This window comes from Capricornis sumatraensis, chromosome 11, assembly GCF_032405125.1.
Source record: "Capricornis sumatraensis isolate serow.1 chromosome 11, serow.2, whole genome shotgun sequence".
Classification (NCBI taxonomy): domain Eukaryota; kingdom Metazoa; phylum Chordata; class Mammalia; order Artiodactyla; family Bovidae; genus Capricornis; species Capricornis sumatraensis.
Genome location: NC_091079.1, coordinates 19,654,357 through 19,670,418, shown reverse-complemented (window position 1 = coordinate 19,670,418; position 16,062 = coordinate 19,654,357). Strand labels below are relative to the sequence as shown.

The 16,062-nt window shown below is 48.5% G+C and overlaps 1 protein-coding gene across 1 annotated transcript; it reads left to right on the top strand.

Moving 5' to 3' along the window:
* The first annotated feature begins 558 nt into the window (after positions 1–558).
* Positions 559–14,925, top strand: ZNF16 (zinc finger protein 16). The gene is made up of 3 exons (XM_068984035.1): positions 559–619; positions 3,186–3,391; positions 13,101–14,925. Exons 1-3 carry the CDS (start codon positions 600–602, stop codon positions 14,858–14,860), a joined length of 1,986 nt encoding a protein of 661 aa, XP_068840136.1. The 5' UTR covers positions 559–599; the 3' UTR covers positions 14,861–14,925.
* Positions 14,926–16,062: the final 1,137 nt, after the last annotated feature.

The window sequence follows — 16,062 nt, the reverse complement described above, 5'->3', positions numbered from 1 at the left end:
TTTAAAAGGCATACTTTAAAATATTTGTATTCTTTGTGTTGTCATCTACAAATCTGCACTTGGCATCTTTTGTCAGCAAGGTCTAACTGTATGGTCAATTTATGTAGATGTTCCATGGGTAGGCCCACAAAATGTGTATTGTCTATATAACTAATGAGCCTTTTGACACCTAGGCACTCATTTACTGATGGAGGGATTGTTCCTCCTCATGCAGCATCATGTTTTTATCAACCAAAACCTGTTTTGATTGCAGGTACCTGTGTATCTAAGTCCCTGGTCCTTCCTGCATTCATAATGGCTTGTTGCACCAACCCACTGATCCGCGGGGCTCCCGGGGTTCCCAGCTCCTCGCGGAGGCACGGCGAGGGCTGGTCCCGGGTCAGGAGTGGAGCCGCCCAGTCGCTTCTCCTCCCTCAGCCTAGAGCAGCCACATTGGGCGGGGCTAGGCGGGCCCGCAGGCCGGAAGTCGAGGCGGGACTTCCGGAGCACATCCTCGAGGCCGAGCCGCTTGGTTATCTCTTCGTTGCGCTCTTCCCCGAGCAGCTCTAGGCGGCGGCTGTTCCCGTGGTGGCGTTTTCGCGTTGCTGATCGCGCTCCCTATGACTCCGATGCACCGGCGGTGGGTGCTGGCCGCGGGAGGCCTGTCTCGGGTGCGCGTGGGGCCGTGGAATCGTGGGCGGCTTGCAGTCTCGGAGGGCCCCTGACGGGAGGGCGTGTGAGGGGCGCCCTGTGGACGCTGTGCGACAGAGCCGAGCACTCCCTGCCCTGGAGCCGGGCGGCGGTACCGCTCGGCGAGGCAGCCGCAGAGCTGCCGGCAGGTGTGCGCGAATAGTGTTCTGTCGCGTGTGGTTGTGGCGGAGGAAGGGCCTCCGGAATTGGTGCAAACGTTAGAGCTGTCCGGAACCGGGGGAAAAATGAATGGGGTTGCCGCTTGGCGCCCGATTCTCCCTGAGGGCACAGTCGGTGGTGGATTCGCCCTCCGGGTGGAGAGGGGGCTCACGGAACGGGGACGGATTTATTCTCCCCCAGGGGAGTGGGACTGAGGATGGGTCAGGCCCATCCTGGGGCTGTCTGCCGTGGAGTAGTGGCTGGTAATTCTCATAGTTGTGTATTGGCTTAGCACCAGGTGAGCCGTTAGCCAGGAGAATATCTGCTTCCAAGCTCATTGGTAGAATCCAACTCCTGAGGTTGCTCTTTCCTTGCTGACTGTCTTTATCTCCTGGAGACCCCACTTCTTGCGCACGATCCATGCATCCGAGTCAGCAATGGCTCGCGTGATTAGATTGGGTCCACCAGGTAATTCAGGCCTGTAGCCTTAATTTCCTCTGCAAAATCTCTCTTGTTGTGTAGTGTAGGTCCCGGGGATTAGGATGTGGACATGGATGGGGAGGAGCATCCTGCTACCTCCCGGACAGGATCCCGCAACTACTAAAGTGGGAAGAACAAGATGTAAAATGACATAGTTTGGTGTAACTTATAATAAAACGACAAAGAAAACATACTCATGTTTGCTTGTGTAAGCTTAGAGTAACCAGGATGGGCATCTTGGAAACTGGGAATGGGCACTGTGGCAGGCTGGGGGATGTGTCACCTTATGTTCTCTTTAACCTTTTGAATTTTGAGCTATGTGACTGTGCCCCTGTTCAGAGGCAGTGATGATAACCTCAAGACTTTAAAATGAAGTGAATAAATACTACAAAGGTTGGACTCTCCCATGGGAGAGACTGAAAGTTCCCCCTGCTCTGTTCTGTTGCCGCATGGATGAGTGCCTTGAGTCAGTGTTTTCCCTGCTTGTGCACTGTCTCTCCGAGCGGCCACGCCAGGTGAATCTTCCTGAAATGTTTCATTAATTCTGCCTCCCAGTGGAGAAATGCGGCTGGTGCCTCACTTTCCTCAGGTCGTCAAAGCCTCGTCCAGTCTGTGCACCCCCGCCTCCCCCAGGAACTGCCTCTGATGTGCGTTCACACTTCTGTCCTGTCTTACCCCTGCTGCCTTCTGCCTTTCCAGCCAGGACCTGGTTTAAATGCCCACCTGCCCCAGGCTCTGCCCCTTCTCTGCCCAGCACACCTGCCCGTCTCACTGATGCATTTGCTGTTATCTGTCTCCCCACTGAAATCCGTGAGGGTGGTGGTCACACTGTCCTCAGAATACCTTGACATATAGTGGGTGTTTTGGAAACACTGAAAGCATGAGTCCAAGAGGAGAAAGTCAGTCCAAGGGTTGGGAGGCAGTGTCTGCCAACATTTCCTGCCTCATCTTCATTACTGAAGGGCAAAGGGGTCAGTGGTACCTGCTCATGGTGCATTGTGAATCAGGGGCCGAGGGGTGTTGCCCCCTCCTAGGTGGGATGCTGGCCAGGGCATGGTGCATTTGCTCAGAGACAGGGTAGTAGGGAGGGGGAGAAAATCAGTAACTTGTCCATATGGGGTCCCATCCTGTGCCTGATTGGGCATGCCTCCCTACTTGGAGATACCAGTTAGAGCTGGAGATAAGCCCAGTCTTCAGCGTCTTCATGGGGTAAAGGATGTTGGTACCTCAGGACTGGAAAGATTAGCCAGGGAATTTGATGTGGATGCAGAAGTGAATCCTGGGACACCAGCGTGAAGAGGGAGCTAAGGAGGAGTCTGGGAGGGAGCCAGCCACTGGTGCAGTGGGAGGGCAGCCCAGGAGGGTGGGATGGGGACAACCACTGTGGGTGCTGCTGGGCAGCAGAGCTCAAGCTGCCCAGTAGAGTGGCACTGTGATGACTCCGCGCATGTCCGTGGTGAGGCTCCCCTGGCAGCCCGGCCTCTGAAGCTGCTGTTCCCTGGGAAGGTCAGTTGGTCCACTTTCAGGGCATTGTGTCAGGACCAGGGTGGCCCACAGCAGATGCAGGTGCCGTGAGAGCTGCTTCCTCTTACCTTGGCAGTCTTGGGCCCTTCCAGATGTGCTCATAGGCACTGTGGGTCACCTTGCTCTGTGGTCAGTATCTCATTCCTTCCCACCTGTGGCCCTGGCTTGTGAGTCTGTGTCTCCTTGGCTGGCTGACCTCCATTGGTTCCAGGATCAGAGAATGTGGCATCAATCATCAGGCCTTCCTGAGGTCTCAGGGTGAGGGGTGGAGGAAGTGACCCCTGCCTGGTGTGCCAGTGAACCCCTGGAGTTACCCCGTCTGCACACTCACCTGTGTCCTTGCTGGTCTCCAGGTCCCAGCCATGCCCAGCTTCAGAGTATGCTCTAAAGAGGCAGCAGTGGAGCTCTCAGTTCCTGGACCATCCCCTTGGACCCCTAGAGCCCAGGCCTGTGTGGAGTGATGCTCCTGCCGAGACCCACGCTGGATCTGCACTTCATGTTTCCCTCTGTTGTGGTGACGCTGAGCCAGGAGCCACCTCCCCTCACCATCAGCAGCCAGGTACTGGGTGTGCATTCCCCATTGATGCCCTTGTTCTGGGGAGACTTGGTCTACATTCCCCTGGACTTACCTCTGGAGGTGTCCTGTCAGCGTTTGGGGCAGAGTGCCTTGTGGACTTGTAGGGCCAAGGCTGGAGGTCAGAGAGGAAGTTGGCCTGGCACCTGGCTGCCCTGGTGCCCTGAGCGGGACTCTGGTTTCTTCACCTGAAATAGAGGGTGTGACATGATGATCACCAGCTGAGCCCTGCCTAACTTCCTCGCCAGACTGGTGGTAGGCCTGCCCTGAGGTCTCTGCCCTAATCCAGGCCTTGGCCCTATTCCCTCCTGGCTGCATTCACACTGCCCAGCTGCTCCCATCCCTGTTAGGTACCAGACAGTCCTTCCTGAAGACACCTCACCAAGTTGCCTCTTCTGTGGCCCTTTCAGCAGGGATCAGGGATTACTCACTGTTAGCTTTCCTTGCTGGGATCTGATGATGGCTGTTTTACAAGAATACACCTACATGGGAAGTATTATACTGAGGATATGTGGGCAGAGTATCCTGGGCAGACTCTGTGTGGCCAGAGAAGGTTGGGCTAAGGGCAGAGATGGTCATAGGTGTGTTGGAAGGACGAGATGGGTAGAGGATGAGAGGCATGATGGGGCCAAGAAGTGGCTCTGAGGGAAAAACTTGCTGCCAGATGACCAAGGGTGTGCCAGGCAGAGAATGGCGAGTTAGGTCAAGACCCTTGCTCCAGGGAAAACACAGGTTGATGGTAGCTCATGTTTTAAAAGCCACTATAGAGCAAAATAGTGGAATAGGCAGCTCCAAACACCCATTTCTTCACATAAACTGTTAAAACAAAAACAAGTAGAAGCTATCAGGGCCAATATAGTCAGAAATCTAGAAAACAGGTTTACAGCAACCAATGCTGAATCAAGAAAAAGGCAACTTAAAAATGAAAGCTTCACAGATACTTCCTGGTTCAGCATCATATTGAAAGTGAGCATCCTGTGTTCCTAGTGTGGCACCCAGAGGGAGCAGAGCAGAACTTATTCAGAAATCACTTTGTTCTTCCCTATGTGGGGTTGGAAAAAGAATTGAATCAAACTGTTTGTCTCTGTGTTGCCTAACTCAGAATTACTTGGTGGAAAGTGCTGGGCTCAAAACACAGAAACATGAACTGAACTCCCTCAGGGACTTGGGACATCACTTAATAGTACAGTCAACTTCCTAAAGCCCAGGAGGGAAGGGCAGAGAAATGAGAACATTCAAAAGCACCCTCGTATGTCAGGGAATTTAGAAAGCCATGTACAGACCCAGGATAGAAGGTATACTCAGAAAAGACCTATAAAGACCTGTAGTATCACCTCCAGCTGATCTCTGTGATCTGTGGAAGCAGGAGCCATGCAGAATGATAATTAGTGCTGAAATAGTTTCCCAGCGGAGCACAGTAAATATTCTCAAATGCCCAGTTTTTAACAAAAAAAATCATAAAGAATACACATAAGCAGAAAATACAGCTGCTTATGTCAAATAAAAAATTCATTGACAGAAGTGTCCCTGAAAAAGCACAGATACTTAACAGATTATAAATAAGCTGTCTTAAATGTGTTCAAAGATCTGAAAGAAACCATGGACAGGGAACTAAAATCTATGTACGAACAGACTGAAAAAGTCAGTAGAGATAGTTGTAAATATACAATTCACATTTTATTTATTATAAAAAGAAACAGAGTGGAAGTCCTAGAGCTGGGACTTCCTGGTGCTCCAGGGGTTAAGGCCCTGCTTGGCACTGCGTGGAGCAGAGGTTCGATCCCTGGCCAGGGAACTGAGATCTCACAAACCTCATGGTGCAGTCAAAATAAAGAAGTCCTAGATGGAGAGCTAAAGAAACTGAAGTGAAGAGTTTTCCAGAGGATTTCAATAGCAGGTGTGAGCAGGCTATAGAATTGGTGAACTTGAAGTTATCCAGTCTGAGTAGCAGAAAGTAAAAAGGTTGAAGAAAAGTGAACAGAGCCTAACAGACTTATGGTGAAAGGCTGTTGCTGAGCCGTGAAAGACTCTGGGATTCTTGTCCTCTGGAGGAGAGGAATTCAATCTGCGGTCAGTGAAAAGGTTTGATTGCTCAGAGCTTTTGTGTAATAAAGATTTATTAAAGTATAAAAGAGATAGAGAAGGCTTCTGACATAGACATCAGAAGGGGGCAGAAATAGTGCTCCCTTGCTAGGTTTTAGCAAGAAGTTATATACCTATTAGCAAGTTGCTAAAAGGAAATGTCTCAAAACTCAAGAGTGGCACCAGGCCCCTCACCCACAACATAACATTAGCACAAGGTGAGTCATCTTGGGCCATAAAACAATTGACATGAATCTTGAAGAAAGGCAGATTTCCAAGCAAATACATAGTCTCATTCACATAGCTTAAGAGAACATTTCCGTGAGTGAAACATACTGGTTTGTTGAGCCATTATCAGTTCTAAGTCTTAGGTGGAACCGACTTGAAGAAAGATAGAGTCTAAGATAAATACATAGTTCATTAACATAGCTTAAGAAAAGCATTTCCATAAGAAAAACTCATTGGTTAACTCAGGTTTGAGAAAAGTTAAGTTCAGGTGGAACCAGGTGTCATTATGGCAACACAGAATTTTGAAAGAAACTTCCTTTTAATTTTGTATAGAGAAGGGAAAAAAATCTGACAATTGTGGTTTGTTTCCTCCTGCTGCTTAAGAGAGAGAGAAACAATGTCTGACACTTGCAGCCTATTTCCTCTCTTGGGGCCCCTAGCTTTCCTGCCTGTTACCCTCTCAGTGGGACACACATGGGAATCCAAGAAAGAGGGGAGGAAGACAGAAAGGGGTGGAAAACATGTTAAATTTGATGAAAGATGCAAAAAAGCTTTGCACCTACATGTCTAGAAAGCTCAGCAAGCTCCCAGTAGGACAGAGTCAAAGAGATCCACACTAGGACTCATTATAATCAAACTGTTGGAAGATTGAATCTTGAAATCAACAAGAGAAGCAAGCCATCTTATATAAGGTATCCTCAATAAGATGAACAGCTCGTTTCTCATCAGCCCTTGGAGGCTGGAAGGCAGTGGGATGACATATTTAAACTGCCTAGAGAATGAAACTGCCAACTAAGAATTCTACATCTGGCAAAATTATCTTTCAGAGTAAAGACAAAGTTAAGGTATTCTTGGATAAACAGAAGCTCAGGGTGTTTATCACCAACAGACGTGCTCTGTGTGAAGTGTCAGAGGAAGTGTTACAGGCTAAGAGGAAAGGGTATTAGGCAGGAGCTCAAAGCTATACAGAGAACCAAAGATCTCTGATAGAATTAACCACATAGGTAAGGATAAAAGCTAGTATTGTTGTATTGGTTTATAACCTCACTTATGATTTAAAAGACAAATGTGTGAAATGATCATAAACCTATACTACTGAACATATAACATGTAAGGATACATTTGTGACTGCAACAACATAAAGGTAGCAACATGTCTGTATAGGAGTGGAGTTTCTTTATGATACTGTGGCTACTTTGGTTAACAGTTCAAACTTGGTGGCTTTATTCTGAGGATTCAACATACAGCATGGTGACTGTAGTTCATAATGTATAGTGTACTTGTCAGCTGCCGGGAGAGTTGATCTTGAAAGTTCTCACCACACACACACACACACACACACACACACACACACACGCACGCACGCAGTGGTTACTGTGCAAGGTGATGGATATGTCAGTTACGGTGGTCATCATTTGCATATATATGTGTATCAATTCATCCCATTGTGCACTTTAAACTTAATATGATGGACTTTCCTGGTGGTCCAGAAGTTAAGAATCCACCTGCCAATTCCGGGTACACAGATTTAATCCCTGCTGCAGGAGGATCCCATGTGCCACAATGCAGCTAAGCCTGTGTACCACAGCTGCTGTGCCAGTGCCCCAGAACCCGTGAGCTGTAACCACTGAGGCCCGTGTGCCCCTAGAGCCCATACTTTGCAACAAGAGAAGCCACTGCAATGAGAAGCCTGTGCACTGCAACTAAAGAGTAGTGCACCCCCTACCCCTGCAACTAAAGAAAGATGATGCAAAGCAGTGAAGACCCAGCACAGCCAAAAATAAATACATTTCCTTATTAAAAAAAAAAAGATAACAACTTACATGATGTTCTATGGCAATTTATTTCAATAAAGATGGGGCAGGGGACCAAAAAAGCTGAAGGGAGAGGGCCAAATTAGATTGTTTTAGGATGTTAGAGTATTAATTATAATCGCCATGATACAACTAAGAAAGTATCTTTAAAAGAAACACAAAAGGAATAAAGAAGAAAATCAAATGGTATGCTGCAAAAAATAAACTGAACACAAAGGAAGATAGTAATAGATCAAATGAGGAACACAAAGGTCAAAGACATTGAAAAGATTCAAGAAGCAAAGTGGTAGAAGTAAGTCCTTCTTTGTCAGTAATTAAGTGTTAATGGTTTAAACTCATGTCAACAGGCAGATATGTCAACAGGCAAATACGGACAGAATGGATTTAAAAAAGTATGACCCAACTATATACTGTCTACAGGAGGCTTCCTTCAGGAGGCTTCCAAAGGAAAAAATAAGCTTAAAGTGGAAGATGAAAAAGATATGTTCCACGCAAATAGTAACAAAAGAGACCTGGGGTTACTATACTAATATAGGACAGAGTAAACTATGTCAAACAACTGTACAAGAGAAAAGAAGGATATTATATATTGATAAACGAGTTAATTAATCAGGAAGATTGTTGTTCAGTCACTTAGTCATATCTGACTTTTTGCGACCCCATGTACTGCAGCCCGCCAGGCTTCCCTGTCCTTTACTATCTCCAGGAGTTTGCTCAAACTCCTGTCTACTGAGTTGATGCTTTCCAACCATCTAATCTGTTGTCCCCTTCTCCTCATGCCCTCAATCTTTCCCAGCATCAGGGTCTTTTCAATGAGTCGACTCTTCACATCAGGTGGCCAAAGTATTGGAGCTTCAGCTTCAGCATCAGTCCTTCCAATGAACATTCAGGGTTGATTTCCTTTAGGATTGACTGGTTTGTTCTCCTTGCTGTCCAGGGGACTCTCAAGAGTCTTCTCCAGCATCACAGTTTGATATATATTGAGAAGTCAATTAATCAAGAAGATAGAGCAGTGATAAACGTAAACACTAAAAAGAACCCCCAAACATATGAAAGATGCATAGATTTGAGCGAAGAAAGAGATGCTTCGGTAGCAGTTGGAGACTTTAATACCTCACTTCCAAAAGTTAAGAAAACCATCTAAACAGAAGTTTAGTAATGAAACAGGGAAATTGAGCAATACTGTAATTAATAGATCTAACAGACATAGATATACCCTCTGCCCAACGGAGCAGATACACAGTCTTAAGTGCATATGGAACATTCTTCAATGTAGACCATATATTAGACTACAAAACCAGTCTCAGTCAATGTTGAAATAATATAAAGTATCATCTCCAAGCAATAACTGCAGGAAAACTGGAAAATGCACAAATATGTTGACGTAAAACCATACACTCTTAATCAGTTGGTCGAAGAAGAAACCACAAGGGAAGTTAGAACGTACATACAGACAAATGAAAACAAAGCCACAAACTACCAGAACTCACAGGATACAGGGAAGCCCGGAAATTTACAGCAGTCAATGCCTATATTAGGAGGAGGATAGATAGGTCTTAACAGCAGTACCTGACTTGACATCCTAGGGGTCTGTGAGAAGAGTAAATGAAACCCAGAGCTGATGGAAGGAAATTATGAACATCGGAGCAGAAATAGAGACTGGAAAAGCAATAAGAGAATCAATGTATTTAAAAGTTTTTTTGAAATGATTTAACAAATGACAAAAACACCACACTGAAAATCAAGTGAACATGGGATGGGGACATTATTACCAACTATAACAAAAGTGAAAAAGAGTAAAAAGCAGTTCAGTCCAGTCACTCAGTCATGTCCAACTCTTTGCAACCCCATGAATCACAGCATGCCAGGCCTCCCTGTCCATCACCAACTCCCAGAGTTCACCCAAACTCATGTCCATCGAGTCAGTGATCCCATCCAGCCATCTCATCCTTTGTCGTCCCCTTCTCCTGCCCCCAATCCCTCCCAGCATCAGAGTCTTTTCCAATGAGTCAAATCTTCGCATGAGGTAGCCAAAGTATTGGAGTTTCAGCTTTAGCATCATTCCTTCCAAAGAACACCCAGAACTGATCTTTAGAATGGACTGGTTGGATCTCCTTGGCAGTCCAAGGGACTCTCAAGAGTCTTCTCCAACACCACAGTTCAAAAGCATCAATTCTTCGGCACTCAGCTTTCTTCACAGTTCAACTTTCACATCCATACATGACCACTGGAAAAACCATAGCCTTGACTAGACGGATCTTTGTTGGCAAAGTAATGTCTCTGCTTTTTAATATGCTATCTAGGTTGGCCATAACTTTCCTTCATTGCACACCAACAAATTAGATAACCTACATGAAAGAGCTAAATTCCTAAAAAAGAGACACATTACCAAGAGTGACTCAAGAATAGGTAGAAAGTAAGAACACACTTATAACAATTAAAGATTGAATCTGTAACTTGTAAAACTAACAAACCAGGGCCAAATGGCATCACAAGACATTTAAAGAAGGATTTATGCTGTTTTGTCAAGCTTGCAAACTATACAAGAGGAAGGATAATCAAAGACACCACAGGAAAAGAAAATTATACATTAAGACATTTTGTGGCTGTATATACAAAACCCTCAACAAAATGCTAGCAAACTGAATCCAGCAGTGTTAATAAAAGTGTTATATCCCATGACCAAGTGGGATGTAACCCAGGGACACAAGAGTGGTTCAACATAAGAACCAATCAGTGTCATTTACCACATTAAACGAATGAAGGGGAAAAGCTATAATCATCTCAATTGATGCAAAAAAAAAATGTGTTTGACAAAACCAAATTCGTTTTCATAACACTGAGAACTCCATTCAAGGCAACCTCCTCAACACGGTAAAGGGCATTCATGAAAAACCCACAGCTAACATCATGTCATTAGTGAAATATTAAAAGGTTTTCCCCATAAATGAGGAAAATTTGCCTGCTTTCACCTCCGCTCTTCAGTTCTGTTTTGGAAGTTCTAACCAGAGCAATCAGGCCAGAAAAAAAAAAGGGATTCAAATTGGGAAGGAAGAAATAAAACTACCTCTGTTTGTATAAGGCACAATCCTATATATATATAATAGGAAATCCCAAAGAATCCATTAGAAACCTGCTAGAGTTAATAAATTCAGCAGAATTGCAGAGTACAGGTGAGTACACAAAGTCAGTTGTGTTTCTATACACCAACAATGGTGGGAATGTAGAATGGCATAGCCATGGTGGAGTACAGTTTGGCAGTTCCTCAAAGTTTAAACATAGCGTTACCATGCGTGCATGCTCAGTCACTTCAGTTGTGTCTGACTGTTTGCAACCCTATGCAGTGTAGCCCACCAGGCTCCTCTGTCTGTGGGATTATCCAGGCAGGAATACTGGAGTGGGTTGCCATCCCCTCCTCCAGGGGATCTTCCCAACCCAAAGATTGAACACATGTCTCCTGCATTGGCAGGCGGGGGTTCTTTACCACTAGCACCACCTGGGAAGAAGCCCTGGCATTACTGTGTTACCCAGTAATTCCACTGCTGGATACATACCCACAGAATTCAAGGCAAATACTCATCAAGTACATGGACGTCATATTCATAGCACTGTTCACAGTAGTCAAGAGGTCTAAGCAACCCAGATGCCCCACAGTGGATGGATGCAGAAACCAGCTGTGTTGTGTCTGTACCGTGGAATATTATTCAGCCAGAAGGGAGTGAAGCACTGGTACCTGCTGCAGTGACTGGACCTGCAGAAACATTAGGTTGAGAGGAAGAGTCCAGACATCAAAAGTTGTGTATCATGATTTCATGCACATGCAAGGTCAGGAATGAGGTAAATCCATGGAGACAAAATGCAGGTGGATGGTCACCAGGCACTGGGGGCCAGGAGATACGGACTAATGCACTGCGGCTTTGAGGTGATGGAAATGAAATGTCTTGGAACAAGATACAGATTTTGATTGCACAACATTGTAAATGTGCTAAATGCCACTGAAGTGTTCATTTAAAACAGTTATTTTGTTTGTTAACTTCACCTCAATACACATAACAGTAAAATGAAAACAGAGCCCCTGTGGGGATGGAGAGGGGTGGAGCCCCCGGCCGAGGCTGCGGTGCCGCCGGGGGCTTGTGTGGCGGGGCAGGTGCTGCTGAGTCTCTGCTGGGCCCCTTGACAGCCACAGCCACGCGAGGACTTGTGAGCATGGCTCCGATGGGGCACTTTTCACAAACCTGGGAGCAGCTAATCATACAGGTCTCCATTGTTTCCTCTTGGGAAGTCTAACAGGTTTGCTGTGTGCCGGCTGGGCCAGTTGGTGCCACACTTGTGGGGGCAGTGTGGCAAACAAGTGCATTTGTTTACACATCTTTTCCTTCACCATTAAACCCAGTGTTTTTAATGAAAATTTTTCTTAAAGCATATTTCTGATTTTATATTTCCTTTCAAAAAAAGAACTTTCATTATTGTTTCCAGTAATTCTTATGTTGCAGAGAATTGTATCCAGTCTAGCAAATCAAGAATGCCATCACCCTCACCGATAGGACTCACTCTTGTTTCCCATCTCAGTAAAATCCTTCCAGGCCAATAGTTTCTCTGGCCCCAAAAGCAGTTCCCATTTCCACTCCCTCAGGAGCCACACCAATGACCTTGTCTCAGTTGGGTCAGCGAGCCATGCCCCACAGGCCAGATCCAGCTCACAAGTTGTTTATGACCTGCAAGCAAAGAACAGTTCACACTTTTTTAAGGATTGTAACAGAGCAGACCTTATGACAGAGACTGCAGCCACAGAGCCCAGAATGGGTCCTCTCTGACCCTTCATGGAAAAGCTGTGTCCCTTCTTGTGCAGCCAGGAGAGGGTGGGGCTCCCTGGGCCACCCTGCCCAGACCCTTGTTTCCTGCAGTGACCGCCCTGTTTGTCCCTGCACCCCTCACTGTGCCCCTATCACACATGGGAGCCCCGCTGGGGCCCAACAGCTGGGGCCCTGGGAGAAGATGGAAGCCCATCTGCAGGTGACGACAGGCCTGCCTGACAGTCAGCAGGAGGGTGAAGCAGGTTGCCTCACTGTGTGCAGCCACATGGTCAAGCTCCACCGAGAGGGTCTTGGCACAGACACTGTGCAGGGCCTTCCAGCTGGGCCATGAGTCAGGTGACCAGAATGCAAACTGCCACCACCAGACACATTGGCAGGGCAGTCAGGCTGAGCATACAACACAGCTGGGTCTGTGTTGAGGAGAATAGGAGCCTCCAGGTGACGTGGGGAGACAAAATGCTGTTGTGGGGGGAGATTCTAGAAATTCCAGTAGGGGAATGGAAATCATTCCTGAATCGAGGGGCAGGTCAGAGGGCAACAGGCGCAAGGAGGCTGAGAGTACTGTGGGGTGCCCTTCACCTACCCACTCAGCACCTCTTCGTGGCCCCAGCCCTGGGATATAGAGCCCTGTTGGGAACAGTGGTCAGAGAAGTCCTCTTCTGTGAGGTATTTCAGATGAGACAGGCTAAAGGGAAGGAGACAGCATGAAGACCATTGGGGAGGTGGCACCATGTGACTTTCTGTTTGTCATTTCAGGGTGGGACACCAGGACTAAGGGCCAGGAGTTTGTTCAGAAGGAAGAAGTTTCTGAGGACTTGGAATCACATGTAGAAATATCAGACAGCTCTGGCAGTGATGCTCCCCAGACACCTGAGCTTGGAGTGCTCGGTGGTGGTGTAGAAGAAAGAGACTGGGGGGTCCCTGAGGATGAGAGGCAGATGCACCACCCTCACCGGGAGGGGGCCTTCACTCTTGCACAGATGCTTCTCAGGAGCCCCTCAGGAGAGAGAGAGGTGGACTGGGATGACATCAAGAGCAGCTGCAGCCGGAGCCCAAGCCCAGTGGAGTGTCAGGGGCCTCCTGCAGAGGAGAGGCCCCATCCACGTGGCATACAGAGCCTGCCCTGCAGCCTGGACCTGCCCAGCTGCACAGGACTTCACGTGGCCAAAAGCCCGTTCATATGCAGCGAGTGTGGGAAAACCTTTGAAGGAGACCCTGATCTTACACAGCATCAGACAGTGCACACTGGACACAAGTCCTTCATCTGTAATGAGTGTGGAAGGCTCTTCAGCACACACACAGGCTTCCTTCAGCACCAGCTCACCCACCATGGGGAGAAGCTGCATGTGTGTTCTGAGTGTGGGAAAGCCTTCTGCCAGAGCTCCAGCCTTAAAAAGCACCAGAAGTCCCATGTGAGTGAGAAGCCCTACGAATGCAGTGAGTGCGGGAAGACCTTCAGGCGCAGCTCCAACCTCATCCAGCACCAGAGAATCCACTCTGGCGAGAAGCCGTACATGTGTCATGCCTGTGGGAAGGCCTTCAGGCGCAGTTCCAACCTCGTCAACCACCAGAGGGTCCACACAGGGGAGAAGCCCTTCGAGTGTACTGAGTGTGGGAGGGCCTTCAGCCAGAGCTCACACGTGAGGAAGCACCAGAGGGTCCATACCGGGGAGAGGCCTTACTCATGTAGCGAGTGTGGCAAGCCCTTCAGCCGGGTGTCCAACCTCATCAAACACCACAGGGTCCACACAGGCGAGAAGCCCTACAAGTGCAGTGACTGTGGGAAGGCCTTCAGCCAGAGCTCGAGCCTCATCCAGCACTGGAGGATCCACACCGGGGAGAAGCCTCATGTGTGTGCCGTGTGTGGCAAGGCCTTCAGGTACAGCTCGGTGCTCCAAAAGCACCAGATCACCCACACGGGGGAGAAGCCGTATGAGTGCGGCGTCTGCGGGAAGGCCTTCAGCCACAGCTCCGCACTCGTGCAGCACCAGGGTGTGCACACAGGCGACAAGCCCTACGAGTGCCGCGAGTGTGGAAAGACCTTTGGCCGCAGCTCCAACCTCATCCTGCACCACCGGGTCCACACGGGGGAGAAGCCCTATGAATGCACTGAGTGCGGGAAAACTTTCAGCCAGAACTCAACTCTCATTCAGCATAAGAGGATCCACAATGGGTTGAAACCCCACAAGTGTAACCAGTGTGGCAAAGCCTTCAACCGGAGCTCCAACCTCATCCACCACCAGAAGGTCCACACCGGAGAGAAGCCCTACACCTGTGTCGAATGTGGGAAGGGCTTCAGGCAGAGCTCGCACCTCATTCAGCACCAGATCATCCACACGGGCGAGAGGCCCTATCAGTGCGGTGAGTGTGGGAAGTCCTTCAGCCAGTGCTCCGTTCTCATCCAGCACCAGCGGATCCACACTGGGGTGAAGCCCTACGACTGCACGGCTTGTGGAAAAGCCTTCAGCCAGCGGTCAAAGTTGACCAAGCACCAGTTGATCCACACCAGGGAGTGAACCCCTCGTAGCTTCACCCTGACCCCCTGGCTGTGCCTCGCTCTCCCTCCCCAGACTTGAGGTGCTCTCACTCACTGTCCACCCATGAGGCCACCGTCCACAGAGGCCGCCGTCTACACACTGGGGACCCTCCTGTGGTCCTGCTCCTTCTCCCAAGTCCCCTGCCATCACCCTTGTCTCCTGTGAGCTCATTTCTCTTCGTTGTTTGTTTTTCCAGTTTGTTATGAGACAACTGTACTTGTTAGAAGGGAAAGGATTATAGAGGCTGTGCATTCATCCATAGAGTTTATTACTGTAAAGGAACATAACCAAGAAAGTAAATGACATTTGGTTTGAGACAACCACAGACCTCAGTGTGCTTACTAGTCAAGGGACTGAGTCCTTTGTCAGTGGTTGTGGCTGGTATCTGTTTTCATGTCAGTTTGAGAGTTTTCAGGTCTGGTTGCTGTCACCACCGCCACCCCCCCCACATCCTACCTGGTAATGGGACCTGACCCTCCCTGCTCCCCCCTTTCCAGGGTGTCCATCTGCAGTCTGTGGTTATGTGTTTTTGCTCTGTGGTGGCTCAGGCCCTGTGGCCCCACTCAGGCTGCAGCACAATTGTACATGAGGCAGGTCCTGGGCTTCACCGACAGGGGCCGCTTTACATGCTCCTGCCTTTCTCTGTCAAGCTCCCGGATCCATCGCCAGACATTTACAGGGCACCTAGGTGCCCCTAAGAGGTGGGCATTGGCTCCCGACTCCCTGCACAGGGGAACTTAGCCCAGAAGCCACACTTCTGCCACCAGGGAGGTCCTGACCTGGGAATGTCCTGGGAAGAATGGGGGACCCCTCCACACTGTTCCAGGAGGAAAGGAGGCAGTGGCTTGTAGTCACGAAGGGAAGGGAAGGTGTGGCTTCTGAGTTCTCAAGGAAGTAGAGGCAAGGCCAGCAGTTGCAAATGTGGAGGGAGAGGTGGTTTGAGGCTGGAGAGAAGAGGGTGGAGGGGTGACTTGGATGCACAGGCGAGTCCATGGGCTTGGGTGGCACAGGCTGCCCAGGCTCCCCTCCAAGGCCGTGTGAAGCAGCTGTCCCTGCTGCCTTGTAGAGGCCCTATCATACCCTCTCCTACACTTTGGGTGCCATCCCACCCCGTCTCCCTAGGCAACAACTAATGGGATACAGTTTCCAGACTTGGTCTCAGCCTGACAAGACTGCTCCTA